Source organism: Anabrus simplex, chromosome 8 (genome assembly GCF_040414725.1).
Source record: "Anabrus simplex isolate iqAnaSimp1 chromosome 8, ASM4041472v1, whole genome shotgun sequence".
Classification (NCBI taxonomy): domain Eukaryota; kingdom Metazoa; phylum Arthropoda; class Insecta; order Orthoptera; family Tettigoniidae; genus Anabrus; species Anabrus simplex.
The window spans coordinates 70262871-70280874 of NC_090272.1; the positions used below are offsets into that span (position 1 = coordinate 70262871).

The 18004-nt window shown below is 37.8% G+C and overlaps 1 protein-coding gene across 3 annotated transcripts in view; it reads left to right on the forward strand.

The window, feature by feature from the left end:
- Positions 1 to 18004, forward strand: part of scramb1 (scramblase 1) — a 187764-nt gene that overhangs the window by 89571 nt on the left and 80189 nt on the right. The window contains exon 1 of one of the 3 annotated variants that reach the window (XM_067152272.2): positions 10812 to 10968. The exons of the other annotated variants lie outside the window; for them this stretch is intronic. Within the exon in view, the coding sequence (XP_067008373.1) occupies positions 10956 to 10968 (13 nt within the window). The 5' untranslated portion in view covers positions 10812 to 10955. Of the gene's footprint in view, positions 1 to 10811; positions 10969 to 18004 lie in introns of those variants that run through there. 3 annotated transcript variants of the gene reach the window in all.

An 18004-nucleotide genomic window follows, 5' to 3' on the forward strand; every position in this document is an offset into this window, starting at 1 on the left:
AAAAAATATAAATGAAAAACATTAGCCAAGGAGAATAACCGAGAAAATTACAAAATTAGGCACCGTATGGTGGGGTAAAGGTAAAAGATATGAAAAGAATGATAGAGAAAACCTGGAAAATGAGAAGATTTTAAACATTTCAACTAGTCTTACCTCTTCAATTGCCCTATGATTTTCAGCGTAATACAAGGCAGCCAATATCCAAGTTCCCCATCGCGTCAATATGGGCTCGGGAGGTAAAGGGAGCTCTGGATGCATCGTCTTGAAGGCACGGACGTGAGAAGGAGCCTTGACAAAAATTTCCTTCACTGAGGAAATGACGCTGTTCACGCTGGGCGATTTTCCGCGCAGCTCCTCAGCAACTCTGTGCATTGCATGGGCTAGACAAGTAACATGTATCATCCTCGGGTAGAGAAGCTTGAAGCTCTTCCCAGCCTTAATCATGTAGGGAGCAGCGTCAGTCACCAATGCAAGTACTTTGTTTACCTCCTCATCTGAAAAGGTTGGCCACAGCAAGCCTGAAACAGGAATGCATAAAATGAAGGGGAACCATTCAGTTAATGGGATTCTGACATGTCGTACGACTGTAAGAGATATTCAACTATCAGAACTTCACTGAGCATACGTAGAATGCATTGAAATTATAGCCAGACTGTACTTATTCTTCTTTGGCAAAATGCTCAAAAAATAAATTAACAAAAATATACTTACACAGAGCTGCTTGCGCTGTTTGCACAATAGTACCATGGTTTGTCACATGTAGCTCCCTGCACGGAATTAGGTGGCCCTTCCCCGGTTCACTGGGACTGAGTTTTCCAACAATAACGTTGGTCATGTATGTTCCACAACTGTCTGTGGTCTCGTCGATAGATAACCAAATTGGGTGGCTTCTGATGTCGTCCCTGATTGCGTGTAGAACCTGGTGAAGAAAGTACCTGAATGAATATTCTTCGTGGAATGAAGGTATTATCGAGGGATTACCTTCATTACGACAGAGCCAGATCCATGTTAAACTTACTTCTAAATTGTTTAAACAAGAATGCGGAATACCTCAATCGTGCATGAATTCATACCTTTTCATACTCTGAAGAAACGTAATTTTTACGTAGAATCGACTCATGAGGCAACTCTCTTCCTGCAAAGTCCTTGAATAGAGCTCTAATCTCTGCATGTTCGACCTTGTAGAGGGGTATGTTGGCACTTAAAAACGCCCTACAAACTCTGGAAGAGAACTCGTCTGAGTGCTGTTGCTGATTGAACAAAGGTTCTATCAGCACTTGTTTCTTCGATTTCCTTTTTTTAAATTCTTCAACTTTTGCTGAGTGCCCACTTGTGGCTTTATGTTGAGAAAATTGAAAACCCTTCGAAATCTTGATCTGAAAATAAATAGGTAGGTACGCATAAGTGAGAAAAAATACATTGAATGAACAAAAATAAAGCATTTTAGGACTATGAAATTATTTTCAAATATTGCAGTAGAACAATCCCATGAAAAACCAGCAAATCCAAACGTCAATTTCCGTCTCGGAAATGTAAAGTCTGAGGATCTAACGGGTCTTCACTCCGAATTCTTAAACTTCTCTCTACTTACCTAGTAGGTAGGCACCATATGCTGCACATACGGCTTACTTGAAATTTCAACCGTTTGACCAGTAATATCTTTAAGAACGTAGATGTGAAAATGTCAATAAAAACTTACCCTCTTTTTTGCACATTTTGCAGAAAAGAATTTTCCCGTCAGTAGAAAACGAGTCAGGGTCTTCCTTTGCACGTCGTCGGAGTAAAACACTCAGAGATTCCTTAACTTTAGGCATCGCGTACTTGGAAATCACAAGAACTCGATAGGTACGTACGGATACGATTACAAACTGAGAACTGAGAGTAAAATGCAGAAACTTTACTTGACCGGGTCGGATCTTCCACCACTTCATGGGAAAAGCCACCTAAACAATACTTGTTCCCAAAATAGGCACACCACTAAAATACCTCACATTTCAAAGTGAAAGGATGCGTGGGGCTTCCAGATCTTATCTGACGAGTCGCACTCTAATCCGGCAGAGGCCATGAGGCCGTGTGAATGAGCTCATTAAAGGTTAAAAACCTGCGGTTCTATTATTCGCACCAGATAGGTTTTTCAATAATTATTTCTGTTTTAGAACCTTAAGGATGGTCAGGGCCCGAATTTGGGGGGGAATTTGAAGAAAAACAAACTATTTAGATGAAAACCACAAGAATATACATTTATACGCTTCTATTCTGAAAACCGCGGTTTTATGCATTTATATGCTCGATAAATTTAAATTCTGTTGGTCCCAGAGAGATGAAAATACTACCGAAAGGCTTCTTTCAATGTGTATTATTCAGGAAAAAATATGCTAATATGCACGAATCTGAGCCCTAGTTATTATTTTCCCGCCCATTATTGTCAGAATCTGGACAGAAGAAAACTAATTCTTAGAAACTCTTCCAATGTACGGGTACAGTATAAGAATTTAGTATCTGTGAAGTTGTATAGTAAATTTTACTCACCTGTATCACTTTCAGAAATGATATCTTGCTCCAGAATATATTCCTCATCAGAATAAGAATCACCTCATAACTTTTCATCACTTTCTCCCCCTCAGCTGGTTTAGCAAATAGTTTGGATTGCTGCTTTTTTTTTTTTTCTCCTGTAAAACACTGATAGTTGCATTCTGTAACTGATCGACATTGAGTACCATTGGTACCCAATGTTGATCGCGACAATATAGGGTTAAGAAGGCAAGTGTATTCTGTTCTCAAGTGCTATCTGGCAATTTCTTGATGAAATAGGGCTTATTGATTGTCCTGCAAGAAGGCAAGTCATACTGGTCTTGGAAAGCAGAATGTAGGAATAGCATATAATGCTGGAGAATTTATCCAGATCATGGAAATGAAATTATTTTCTTTTTACTTATAATATGACTGTTGACATATCCATTTTAGAATGTGTTGGCATCCACATTTACCCCACTAGTGCTTTAATATAAGCAGATTGGGTGTCTGTCTGGGGTGGGGGTGAGGGGCTAGTTTAAGGTTGTACTGTTCACATTTGGATTAAGCATTCCTCTTATATGTATGGCAAATTTAGTAGTTTATTTATTTAGTAGTTTAGTTTATTTATTAGTATTTTAGTATTTTATTATTAGTATTTTTAGTATTATTAGTATTTTTAATATTTTATAGTATTGTAGTATTTAGTATTTTAGTATTATTAGTATTTAGTATTATTATTTAGTAGTATTTAGTATTAGTATTTTATTAGTAGTTTAGTTTATTTATTTATTTAGTAGTTTATTTAGTAGTTTCATTTAAATTTTCGTTAAAACATTTTTTCCAATTTAAAGATTTATCCAGTAAGGAAAACCGTGTAGTGTGGATGAGGAAGTTGTCTCGATCACGTGACACTCCTATACTTTGAATTAATGTGGCTGGGCAGGAGTTAAGAATCTTGACAAGCCAAAGCCCTCAGTGTTCTGGGATCTTCAGCATTAATTTATTCTCAACCATAAGACTGTTCTGTTATTGAAACCATAATATCTGGTTGGGAAATAAAACTATTACTAGTTTCTGGAAATGGAAGGTTTATTTGATGATGGTTGGAGATAAGTGCAGATCAGCTGCCCCTCTTATCAAATATTTAGTTTCTGTTGTAAATAATGCGTTGCTTCATTGTTTGTGTACCAAGCATGCCCAACTAGTCCAAGGTTCTTTCTTGGAACATTGGTGTAGTTTTTGGTTGTATTTTGATTTTGCTATGCCAGTTAGACTATAAAAGAGTGATCAAAGCAGCTCACCATGTTAAAGCTTTAGCCAGTATGGAAAGTATTGTTGTACGCAGGAAATAAATAGCTAAAAATCCTGTATTGGTCCTTAAAAAATTTTCCCTTGATTTCTCAGTTTCAAGTCAAAGGAAACCTGCACCCGGCTTGCTGGAGCAACGAGATGATGATTATGATGACTGATGATGATGATGGAGGAAGTCAGAGGAAATACTGCAGTGGAATACATCTCACCTTGCAATTTTTTAGTAGCTACACAATAACACATCATACAAAACTTCCAACTTATACACAAACTGCTCACACAATGTCTCTGGTGAACATTAAGGTCGCGTGCACATAGAGCGCGCTTCGCATAGTGTGTCGCGTGTAGCGTGAAATGCTATGCATAGCACAAGGCGTGCTTGCTGTTCACACCGAAAACTCTACACCGTGCTCTCAGCTTAGTTTGGCGCGAGGCATTTTAGGGTGGTCACAAACTAATGCCGTTATCCAAGTATACTAGAAACAGTTTACTGATGGATAACAGTTACATAAAATTGAAAATGAGAAAGAATAATCGAAAGTGGGTTCATGAATTTAACGAAGAACAAATTACTTTCGGAGAATTCCATCGTTTGTATAGAGATGCCAGACTTTATCGCGATAAATTTTATGACAAAAAATACCTTTGACCTTCCAAACCCTGCAACTGAAATGTGGCGACAATTAGCAGAGAAGTATTGGGAGAATACAATTTTCCCAATTGTCTAGGAACACCGTGCAACAAACACCTGGAAATTAAATTTCCGGCTAAATCACGCTCTTTATATGGTAATTATAAATAGTATTTTGCAATATCATTATAATTAGCATACGCAGTTTATCATCGTAACAATAGTGGAGTAAATGTGTGACAAATATAATACGTAAACAGAAATATTTACTTCCAAGCCCACTAATAGCAGAGTGATATTCTTCATGTTACCACCCTCCATTGGCAAAATTATAAACTGATATAACAGAGTCTTGGAGATTCTATGCACTTTGTCACAAAGTGTCCAGCTACATGGCTAAATGGTTACCATACTGGCCTTTGGTCACAGGAGTCCCGGGTTCGATTCCCGACAGAGTCGGGAATTGTAATCGTAATTAGTAAATTCCATTGGCACGGGGGCTGGGTGTATGTGTGTATTCATAATCATATCATCCTCATTACGACGCAGGTCACCTATGGGAGTCAATTCAAAAGACCTGCACCTGGCAAGCCGAACTTCTCCTCGGACACTTTTGTCACTAAAATCCATACGCAATTTCATCCTGTCACAATGTTAAGCCCAGTAAAGTGTGACAATAGAAGTAATATTACTGTATATGTTTACTGTAGAAATGCGATAAAACTGTTGTAGATACTTAAGTCCACTTACTTGGCAAAACAGTAACGTTTTTATAGTTTTTGTGTATTGGGCTCCATATTTCTTCTCTTTGACACACTGCATGAATAATTTATTCTTCCATAGCTTATGAACCAGCTAGGTAACGCTATGCAATTAACCAACACTGCGCATTGTCTGGCGCTTCGCTTAGCTGCAAGGTAGGCATTCAGCGCAGCAGGGTGCGGACGCTGTGCACGCAGCCCAAGTCATATATAGAGAGATTGGAATTTATGTTGGAACATATAATAGGATAAACACAGTGACAGCAGTCACTTAAGTCTGACCAGTATCCTGTATTCGGGAGATACTGGGTTCGAACCCCACTGTCGGCAGCCCTGAAGATGGTTTTCCGTGGTTTTCCATTTTCACACCAGCCAAATGTACCTTAATTAAGGCCACGGCCGCTTCCTTCCTACTCCTAGCCCTTTCCTAACCCATCGTCGCCATAAGGCCTATCTGTGTTGGTGGGACGTAAAGCAACTTGTAAACACAGTGACAGGCCAGTGTGAGAAGAGGGAGGACTGCTTGTGCAGTCTGTATGTGTTTGTAGATTGATTCATTGCAGTTTTCTGTTCAACTGTTTGCATATTTTGTTTTAGATAATTGTGTGCTATTCTGTGTCACTTGACAAACCCATATATCTTGGGTCAGATATATAAATAAAATAGTTATTTAGTTATAAATGTGGATTTTATCTAATACGTTAATTTCTGTCTAACAGTTTGATGGCTTATTATATTCAACAAAGACTGAATGTTACCGTTTTATTCTCTAATGCTTTGTATTTTATATATACGTGTCTTTCATGTATTCTGTCACAGGCCCTGGCTATAACTCTGCAATTATGACCCCATATCAGCCTCCACCAGGTATTGTAGAATATGTCGAAACCATGCTTGTTTCTTGTCGTTTAATGTAGATTTGTCTCTTCATGTAGTAGACCGTGCCTGCAGTAATGATTTAGTTTATTTTCAGTAGCATTTATGTAGGTTTGTGCTGAATATGGCGTGAATTCTTATGATTTGAAGCACTATACAATGTTGTTTAAATGGGATTACGTTTAGATTGATAGTTGTTACCTGGAAATATGAATCAAAGAAAGCTATAGAGGAAGATAGGAACACTAAGAATTCACTGAGTGACAGGCTAGTGTGGGCAGAGGGAACAACAGAGATGAGGACCTACATGAAAACACAAAAGAACAAGCATGGGCATGATAGCTGATTGGCATTGTTACTGGCTTCTCACCAAGGTTTGAGTCTGTCACTGCATATGGAATTTTTAAAATGAAAAGTTACGTCCCTGTAGTTTGTAATCCACTTAAATTAAAGAAGCGTCCCATGGCTGTGATCACAATATCAACAGCCATACAAAACTACAGGCATTTCTTTTTTTTTCTTCTTCAAAATAACAAGAACAGTCTCCATGTTTTCACCCACTGATGTCTGCCATTGATTTGGGAGTTTTTTACCGGCAAGTTGGCCGTGCGGTTAGGGGCACGCGCTGTGAGCTTGCATCCGGGAGATAGTGGGTTTGAACCCCACTGTCAGCAGCCCTGAATTTTCCGTGGTTTGCCATTTTTACATCAGGCAAATGCTGGGGCTGTACCATAATTAAGGTCACGGCTGCTTCCTTCCCATGCCTAGCCCTTTCCTATCCCAGCGTCGCCATAAGACCTGTCTGTTAAAAGTAATAAATCTCATCGTTGGGTCCGTATTGAGCAACATACCTTTCTAAAAGAATTTCTGTTTTTTGAGTCCACCACACATAATGTATTGAAAAGTAATGTGAAAACAAGGAATATGGAACATAAAATTCCTGAAGCTCAAAATTGCTCTGAGTGACGTCAGTGGTCTTGATGGCAGATTACCACAGATTACCTAAAATTTCATTGAAAAATCCTATCCTAGTAGAAGAGATCCTCCAGTTTGCATCTGTATTCAATGATGTGATAGTAAACACTTGCTTCAGGATAATGTATTGAAAAGGTGGACTCAAAAAATAAAAATTATTTTAGAAAGACCTATCCGTGTCAGTGTGACATAAAACAAATGGTAAAAAAGGAGTTTTTTTTATTTTTCTTGCTTTTGCACTGCATTTGCTTGCATTTTAAGAGCTACTTCATCAAAACAAAACAATAAAAAAAGAAACCAGACCCCATGGTGCTACAGCCCTGATGGACGTGGGCCTCCCAAGTAACCGCTGCTCAGCCCGAAAACCTGTAGATTCTGAGGTGATGCTTGGTCAGCACATCGTATCCTCTCAACCGTTATTCTTAGCTTTCTAGACCGAGGCAGCTATCTCACTATCTTGTAGCTCCTCAGTTGTAATCATGTAAGCTGAGTGGACCTCCAGGGAAAGATCTCTGACCTGGCCGGGAATTGAATCTGGGTCCTCAGGGTGAGAGGCAGGTGCACTACCCCTAGATGCAGACCTGGCTTTTTATCATGCCAAGAACTCATAAATAAAAACAATTAGTTTTTGAATGTAACTTGAATGTTAGTGATTTCAGATCTGCATTTTAATTATCATTTTAAACTTGAGATGGCAGTTATTATTGTTCTTTGTACTTCAACTAATAAAACAACTGTGGATTTGTAACTTCTGTCTGCTGTGTTCTGTGGAGTTATGGAAGTATCAGGATAAGAAAATCTATACTGAAATCATCACAAGTATGCCATCTTACATTAAAGCCCTTATTGAATCCAGAAGTGGCGAAACAAACTAAGAAATACCTGCAATGATGACATTTATTTTCATGAATTATAACATTACATTCTAAATTATCGTAAAATCCTCTTCAAAGTTCATTGTTTCATCCTTGATTTTGTTGTAGTAAATTCTATCAATTTATCATATAATTTGATAAAACATTGGCATGAAGACAGGGTGAAATTAAAAAAATATATATATATATATATATAACTTGGCTTAACTTTGTCTAGGTTCAGCATCTCCAGAAAAGGATGAAATCATGTAATGCCTTTAGGTCTACATAGGTATTTTACCTAGCAGTTTAGCCACACTGAAATTCCAAATTCCGAGATCTCCAAAGTTATAAAGAATATTTGGTATGGGAACAACTAGGATGAGTAGCCTTTATGGTGGTGATTGCAGGAGGAGCCACATTTGTTTAATTTCTCCTGCTATGGGGCTTGGCATTTATGATTGTTTCAATACACATCTTGTCTATCATACCACAAGTAAACTCTGGCTTTGGACATCTAATCAGTGGCTCTTGCCTGTCTGGGGGGGGACTCTCAATGTTTGGATAAGGCAAGAGCTTGAAACTTGCTAAAACTGTAAAAAAAAGAAATGCTTGTGTAGATAATTGTATGGAAATAACAAAGAAATCTTCCACCTGGTGATAATGATAATGCTGAATAATTGTTGATAAGAAGTAAGGAGGGTAAAATTTGCATTTAAATGCAAGTGTTGCCAGTCTTAACAACCACCTGTACATAGGCCAAGTTAAAAATTTACTCATAAACAAAATGAACAAGTGGCATTACTGGTTTTGTTGTAAATGTTCTTGAACTAGCTGGCCTCAGAGATCTGTTGTGTATTCTTTCATTATGTAGTTTCCTTATTTACTTTTGAATACTATTCTTTGTGTGCAAGCTGATTTATAAATTGTGCTCTGACAATTATTTTTAGTAATTCAAGTGATATAATAATAAAGTCAAGCTCCTTCGCTGAATGGTCAGCTTAGTGATCTTAGAATCACTGGGCTCTGGGTTTGATTCCTGGCTGGCAACGGGACCTGGTTTCTGATTGTCTTAATACACATCTTCCTTTACACACAACACATTCCATTACTAACCACCGCAGAAACATGCAGTAGTGAATACATCCCTACCCATAGGGTTGGCTTCAGGAAAGGCGTCCTTCTATAATACTGAGCTCAATCCACATTAGTGCCAATCTCAGAAAATTTGAAATGAACAAGAAAGAAGAAGAAAAATTGATAGAATATGTATCTGAGGATCTTAGTTAATTAATGGCTGTTAAGTTTATCATAGGGGCTGCTTGGCTCACCCAGGAGGATATAGGTTTGATTACCCGCCAGTAAGTTGAAAAATTTAAGAAACAAAGTTTACTATTTCTAGAGCGACACAAGGCCCTTAGTAAGATTATCTCAGCCTACACCAAAACTAAGTACCACATTAATTCCTGGGGGTAAAGCTGACCGGACATAGAGCTAACCTCTCTATCCCATTTGCTGCTGAGATTACAGGTAGTGAAAACCTTTACCTTTGACTCCACCAAGGTCCTTCATGGCCTGTTGAGAGATGGCTTTGCTTTTACTTTTTTAATATCATGTGGAAAATATGGCATGTTATCATTGTTATTATTGTAGGGGTGTTGTTTTGGACACACAAATAAAGGGAGTTCTGGAATTGGAAATAGAAGGTTTGAAATGTTACATGTTACAAGTAGATGAATGTGTTGAGAGCAGTTTTGAGGAAAGGAAGTACTTGGTCACAGTACACAGCTGATCATTGCATGTGTGGAGGTGATGTTTGTGAGTAATGGATTCATAGTGTAGGCTCTGCTTATGTAATGCCCTCACTAATGGACTGGCAGTCCTAGTGAGGTAATCATCCAATGGAGCCAATTGTGAAGTTGCTCCTGTATCAAGACATGTAGTTGGCTCTCGGAGATACTTAGACATAAATATGTATTATTCTGGAATGGAATAATTCTTCTATTCATAGTTGTTTTTATAATATGGTTACTATGAAGGTTCCACTTTCAGATATAGAGGTACAATCCTCAGAGATAAGAGATATTGTCTCAGAAGGAAACAAAGGTCACAGATAAGGACCTTTTCCAGAACCGTGTGTGTTTGAGGCTCATCAGTTTCACATTAGTGAGACAACTGAGAGGAGTTAGACTCTACTGATACCTCTGATTGTGCACTTCTGTAATACAGAAGAATCTTTTAAGCTCCAGAAAGTTATCTTAGAAGCCATGATTCAAAGAGGGCAATTTCTTAACTCCTGTTTGGTGATCAACATTGTGTTTATAGCCATTTTATTGCTACACCTGATCTGAGAAATAATATACAGCATAATTCTGACTAGAATTAAAAAGTATTATTTTTTGTGTCAGAATTTTAGACATCTAAAGTATTATGCACATACAAAATAATCATCTCAGGAAAGTCTGTATCAACTTATAAATATATGTGTATATATATTTATTACTATTTTAATGACGTTCATTAAACAGTGGCACAGCCTATGAGTTAGTTTTGAAGTAAAATCATTTAGTTTTCTCTCTTTACCTAAGGTCGTGTGTGAATTAAGTGAACGTACTTTTGTTGTTCATATTATGATAGGAATAATTCACCAAATGAAACTGATCTTGAGTAAATAGTGCTGAAAAATGTTTATTCCCATTTCTTAGACTTGTTAAAGTTGTTTAGACAAAAAGAAAAAAAGCTTATATAAACTATATACAAAAGTACATTATGATCTTCTAAATATAATTGTATAAAAAGTTTAGAAAACAATGTTTACTAGTGAAGAAGATCTTAGCCGTTATCAGATATCGTGGAAAGCTCGCAGTTTTCGGCAGTGTATGAACAGTCTGCAGACTAAACTAAAAAAGCTATCATCCTATAAAAAATGGTCTGTAAAAAATTTTTGGAGAGGATTATGTGGAGTTATGGTTCATAACAATCCTAATGAGACTCTGCCTTCAACTGATGTTGCGTATGTAAAGTTGTTTACCGATGAAGAGAAAAGGTTTGTTTGTCATATAGACTTCTTAAATCTTATCTTGGTTCATTGCCTTGGTTCTTGAATCTCTTTCTTCTCATCAAGATAACATGCTATCTTTCAATTTTATCCATTATGAAATGTAGTGATATGATATTAACATATTATGCAATCTTAGTGATATGATACTAACATATTATGCAATCTTATGTTATGATTTCTGTAAGACCCCAAAATGTTTATATAGTATAAGGTCTAGTTAAGAAAGCTTAACAGTATGACTGAGGAAGTCTTCTCCCTGACCATATGTCTCCCCAATGTCTGCAGTTGCCGGGCTGAGTGGCTCAGACGGTTGAGGCGCTGGCCTTCTGACCCCAACTTGGCAGGTTCAATCCTGGCTCAGTCCAATTGTATTTGAAGTAGATTTACTGGCACGTTAAACTCCTTGGGACTAAATTCCAGCACCTCTGCGTCTCTGAAAACCGTAAAAGTAGTTAGTGGGACGCAAAGCCAATAATATTATTGTCTGCAATCCATCTGCACAGACAACAGCTGTCTTCACAGGCCCAAGGCTTGTAATGGGCTGCAGTGACCACAGATTTCATTTTGTCACTGTGTGATCCTAAGTATCGGAATTGAATTTTTAATTGTATTTAAGGCCGTGGTCTATCCTTGTCTTGCTGAAAACGTTCAGCGTATCATTGCAACGTTAAACCACTAACGATAAAGAAATCTTTAAATGTACAAAAATGGAAGATCCTGCATTAGTTTAAATTTATGCAGACCATTTTCTTCTCTCCTTTTAATGTGAAGTCATCTCCGTGAAGGCCTTGGAGGAGGGGAAATTTAAGTTCTCCATTAGCCGTAACCTCAGCGTTAAGTGGAATAGATTGGTTAGCTCTATACCCACTCACCTTTGCCCTCAGGAATTAACCTAATACTCATTTTTGGTATTTTCGGCTCCATGGCGAAATGATTAGTGTGCTGGCCTGTGGTCACAGGGGTCGTGGATTTAATTCCTGGTAGGGTCGAGAATGTTAACCATCAAGGGTTAATTTTGCTGACACGGGGACTGGGTGTTTGTGTCATCTTCATCATGTCATCCTCGTCACAATGTGCAGGTTGTCAAATCAAAAGACCTGCACCTGGCGAGCCGAACATGCCCTCGGACACTCCTGGCACTAAAAGCCATATGCCATTTCATTTCATTTTTATTTTTGGTATAGGCTGAGCAAACCTCAAGGTCATGTGCCTGTCTAGAAGTGAAAACCTTGTTTCTAATTTTTTCGACTTCCTGGCGGGAAATCAAACCCACGTCCTTCAAGGTAAACCGAGCACATCTTTACCACCTCCACTAGGCAGCCCGTTTTCTCTCTTTAGTCCTTGTTATTTAGATGTCCTAAGTTTTCTGAGATAATAGGAAACTGTGGCAACTTACTGCCCAAGTGCTTGCGTATTTTCAAGTCTCCATCATGCTTCTTTGTAGATTTTAGCCCACATAGTGGCCATGATCGTTAAAGTGTAAAGTCTGTATGGTCTGCTGACACCATGGTTAACCGGTTCGAATCCCACTGGAAAAACGTTTGACCATCAGAATGTTGGCTGGCATTGTAGGAGTGGGGATGGAATACAATTTCTAATCACGAGATTGCATGCCGAAAGCCTGGATTCAATTCCAAACCTTTCTGCAGTATTCATATAGTGAGGGCATATGATGCTTTTGTTTGTGATTCATCTGTCGGATGGAGACCTTTATCCTTGAGCAGGCCTCTTGGTGTTATTTGACGGGAGTAGTCTGAGTGCCGACACCGATTTTCATCCTTTCCCTACCTCATCTCACACACAGATGTACAGGTCGCCCATCGACGTCATTAAAAAGACCTACACTAGGCAAGCTGTACACTCCTGGCACTAAAAGCCATATGCTAAAGAAATAATTAAATGTAGGTGTTGTGGTTGATATGTCAAAGAATGGAGCATTTGAAAACAAAACAGCAAGCCTGCAGCCCAACAGTCTAAGGGCCTTGGCTTGCGAAGATTGGAGCGTCATGTGGTCAATGTGATGACTTCCTTAGCCATATTCCTTGGTGTTCTTGACTGAGGGAGATACCTCGTGTATCAGACAACTCCTCAGTTGGAGAGTGAAAAAAAAGTAACTTTATCCATTGTGAATTTCAACTGAGTTGAAATCTGGGATAAGTAACATTTACCATAGAAACTTATGTTTGCAAATACAGTACAGCTTCTTAAATATGGCTGTTGTCTCCAGTGTTGAAACCCTTAAAATAACAATTAAAATCTTAAAAAGATAAAGGGAGTAAGTTCAAACAGGTGTAATTCTTTCATTGTTGTACTAGGATCATGATCTAAGCAGCTTTCATTTAGCCCTTTAATAAAGTCTCTGCTCAGAATCAAACCTAAAGCATTTTGAGAACCAGGCAATATAAAATAATGGACATATCAGCAAACTTAAGATTCATGATTGTTGGGGTGAGTATCAAGGACAAAATGCTTACAGTGTGATGTCCACTGGAGTCCCCTTTTCTTGAAACTCAATAGTTTTCAGAGGCTTTAAATATGAAAAATCATATGTTTCATTAAATGAGCTCAGAGTAATATGCTACATAGCTGATAGCATGTCGTATTGCTTTGTCCCCTTTTATGGCAAAGCAGATCTGCTCACTATTAAATTTCCTTCTTATATCTTTCTTTTCAAGGTGGTTAGTCTTTTTAACAGCATGATTAACTTTTTAATATTCTTTTAATAAGAATGTTTGGAAAAAGGTTACTTTGTGGAAATATTTCTAATTTTCAAGGTCAAAGAAATATGTCAGAAATGAAGCATATATTTTTCTGTTATTACTTTAGTTAATACATATAGTGTTTGTAAATACAGTGAGAGCTTTTGAACCAGGAGCCAGCCGTGCTGTGTTTTTTCCTATTTTCGTGCATCAGTCATGGCCATGTATTGGCACATTTCAGCAGCAGTGATGCAACCATACAACAGTATCACAGACTATTTGGCGTTTATTACTTACTAATGTTATGAAAGGAGATGCTGAAACTGATGGCCTTCATTGTCCACAAATTTTTGACATCTCGTCAAGAAACTGTACATTATTCACTGCAGTTATGTTGCAGCATAATGTTAATTTCTTGGCAGAGATTTTGTTTCAGTTTGGTAAGAACTCTACGCTGTCTATTTGGTTTCTTAGGCTGAACACTTCCTGTAGCCAGAAATTTATTATAAAGAACATGGATTGCTATATGACCTGGAATGCTTACACCTGGAAATCATTCTTGAAATAGTGTTTAGAATTGAAAAGCTGAGTTAACACGTATGAATCATAAACTCACATTGTGCAGTAGTAAATATATACGACCCACAATAAGCTTCGTAATTTAATACACAAAATAGAACAGCATACAGCTCTCACATACATCTTTCAATAAACACTCACTCTCTCATAAGCTTGCCTTGTATGCAAACCAGGACAGATGTGCATGCCCCTCCTGTGCATTGAGCTTGGTACATGCCTGTCATGTTGCGAATAGAGAAAACATGGGGCAGCTGGTTCTTTGTTCATAGGCTCTCACTGTTGTTATACTGCAAAACTGAGACAGGCTTACAAGGGGACATTCCCTACTCGTCATCACCGATTTCGCTCAAATTTATAGAACATGCAGAGCTTGGCTTGAAATTAAAGTACCCAAAGTGGGAACTCCAGATGGCCAAGCGTATAGAAAATAAAAATGTTGACGTGGCTCACGCACCGTATTAGCCACTTACGTTAGTGCGCACGCCGAGTAGTAGTTGGCGTAGGGGTAAGAGCTTGGGCTAGTAATTCGATGGTCGTGGGATCGACTCGCCACGTGCAGAATATTTTTCTCAATTTTTATATTATTCATGTATTTTAACTTATTTTACTTATGCAAGAGGCATAATAGGACGTCATTTTTTTAAATGAGTGCACAATTGTAGAAAATTTGGAGTTGCGAACTTTTCCGGCGTGTTCAAATAGAAATTCTTCTTTTTTCTCCTTTATTGGCTATCTCCCCTCCTTGGGGAATGTGCCATAAACGTGAATAGTCGTTTCGCTGTAAGATTCGTTTTCACGTGACAAGTGAAGTTTGCTCCTGGCGGCTGTACACAAACAATAGATTCTTGGTGCAGGTAGACAATGACAATGAAATCCCAATTGTTCTACCTTTTCTATGCTTTTTGCGTATAAATAAATAAAATGAATTATTCACCTCTTTGCGTAATTGGAAAATGAATAATATAAAATTTGACAGGAAAAAACCAGTCTCCACACGGGTAGTCGAACCCACGCCCATCGAATTACCAGTCCAAGCTCTTACCGCTACGCCAACTACTGCTCGGCGTGCGCACTAACGTAAGTGGCTTATACGGTGGGAGAGCCAGGTCAACATTTTTATTTTCTCCATCTGGAGTTCCCACTTTGGGTACTTTAATTTCTAGCCAAGCCCTGCATGTTCTATAAATTTGAGCGAAAGCGGTGGTGACGAGTAGGGAATGTCCCCTTGTTAGATAGCCTAATAGTTGAAAGCAAACATCATCTTAGAAAGAAGAAAAATAAACTGTTTTAAAATCCTTCCAATTTCTGACATGTACCTAATTTGTGTGTTGAGTAATTTTCCTATATTTTGTGTCCTAACACATTTCTGTGGTCTCCTAACAAACAATGCTTCTAATTTTCAATGAATAGTATTGAAGCTATTCATAATCTTAGCCAGGCTGCTGTGAGACTAGCATTGGACTAACGATTGTGTATTCATAGGAATGTTAATGCTTCTCCAAAGGATGACATATAGAAAGTCTTCACTGAACTTCATTGGTGTGAAATTAGTTTAAAGATAGACTAAATGACAGGCTAAACAGAATTTTAAAAATATTTGAAGTAGCATTCTTAGGACAGTGAACTCAGTAAAGGAATTCTTCAGAAATAATATACAAGTAATACAGTATTAGAGTATGAAGGATATTCTGAATCCTCTAATAAAATTAAATGTTGTAAATTCATAAATCATAATGTGTGAATGGCAGCGATGCTGATTTTATGTAATAAGAGATTGACCCCTCACTATTGGTAACGCATACAGCTAGACAATCTGCCAGTGCTTTCCTCAGTGGTGGACAGTGTGTGGGGTACTTAGTCATCGTCTTGAAACTGTTAAATGGAATGACAAAAATTATATTATAGTTACTGAATTTTATAAAATGTGTTAACATACCCTGTATGTAGTAGATGCTTAAGGTATGCATGCTCTTATCTCAAATGTTCTTAAAAGGTAACCATTACCCATATGTTTGGGAGTACAGTACTTGGATATTTTTACCATAAAAAAAAAGAAATGGACTCAATTAATCTTCTGGTTTATCTGAACTTCACTAGCAGTTGTTCTGTCAATGCTTTTGTTATGAAGATAAACCTGACCCTATTCGAAAGAGAAATTATTGGGGATTTTATAATTGCGAACCGAGGGGTGCAAACTTGAACATGTTGAGAGGGTCAGGGGTGGGTCAGGCAAGCTCAGATCCTATCCACTTTCTTAAGCTTGGTTTTAAGTCTCAAGCAGAAGGTCTTAGCCGTCATCCACATAATATTGTTAGTAGGAAACTCACTCACTCACTCACTCGATCACTTACTCTTTGTATATTTTCTTGACATACCTATTATCTGGCATTCTCACTACATTTCCCATCCACCTTAATCTGTAGCTTTTTATTTCAGATACAATATTTCTATGCCCATAGAGTTCCTCCAGTTATGTTTTTTTGTATTCTCCACTGTTCCCCTTCATTCACTGGACCAAAATTCTTCCTTGGTATTTTTCTCTCCCATCTGTTCAACATTTCTTCATCTGCTCTGATCATTTTCCATGTTTCATGAACATAATTTACCACTGATCGTACTACTGTTCGATAAAGTGTCAGCTGGAGAGTAGCTTCTAATGAAACAGTCTACAAGGAAATAGAACCAGTAGTGAGCACAATCAGGAAGAAACGCATTTCATTTTTTGGACATCTAATCAGGACACCAGAGAACAGGATCATCAGGAGAATAATAGAAAAATTATGGAATAGTAAGTGAAATATTAAGTGGATTACAGAAATCAAGGAAGATATGGATGAACTACAAATTACAGTGGAAGACCTAATAAACAAAACCAACAAAATCAGGAAACTTGCAGACAAGCAAACCAGACTGCAAACCAGAATCAACAAACAGACAATAGGAAGGGTGATTTCCGATGAAGAAAGAAGGATAAGATCAGAGAGAATGAAGAAGTACTGGGCTGACAGGAAACTGAAAAATTATTTGTATAAAGTTGGCTAGAGTGGTCCAATGAAGGCAATAAAATGTAAATAAATTTTTAAAAACCTGTCAGCTTCAGTGTTCTACTAAGGCTGTGTGATTTGAGCACTTTCAGCAGAGCTCAGTAAGCCCTATTGCCTGCAGCAATCCTTGCTTTTATTTCCTCTTTCATGTCATTATCTTACATCACCAGCACTCATAAATACTTAAACAAAACCTCTCGTATTTGATCCCATTTAACTTTAAATTTATCTTCCATAATTATGGTCCTCCTAGATGAGAACAAATACAGAGTTTTGGCATTATTTACTCAAGGACTTGTTTTTCCTGCCTCCTTTTATAATCTATCCAGTCCTCCCTTTGTGTCTTTGAATCTTTAAGAAAGCATATCATCAGCAGCATAGGTCAGGTTCTGAGTTACATGGTTAAACAGAGTACTGCCTGGATTACTGACCTCCACTTTTCTCATGCACCAGAACCATGTTGAAGAGCATAGTAGATTACATGTCCCCTTGTTGCAGACCTTGGTTTACTTCAAATTCTGTAGTGAGATTTCATCAATCACTACTGATCTGTATTTAGGGCAGTCGCCCAGGTGGCAGATTCCTTTTCTGTTTCCCTAGCCTTTTCTTAAATGATTGCAAAGAAATTGGAAATTTATTAAACATCTCCCTTGGTAAGTTATTCCAATCCCTAACTCCCCTTCCTATAAACGAATATTT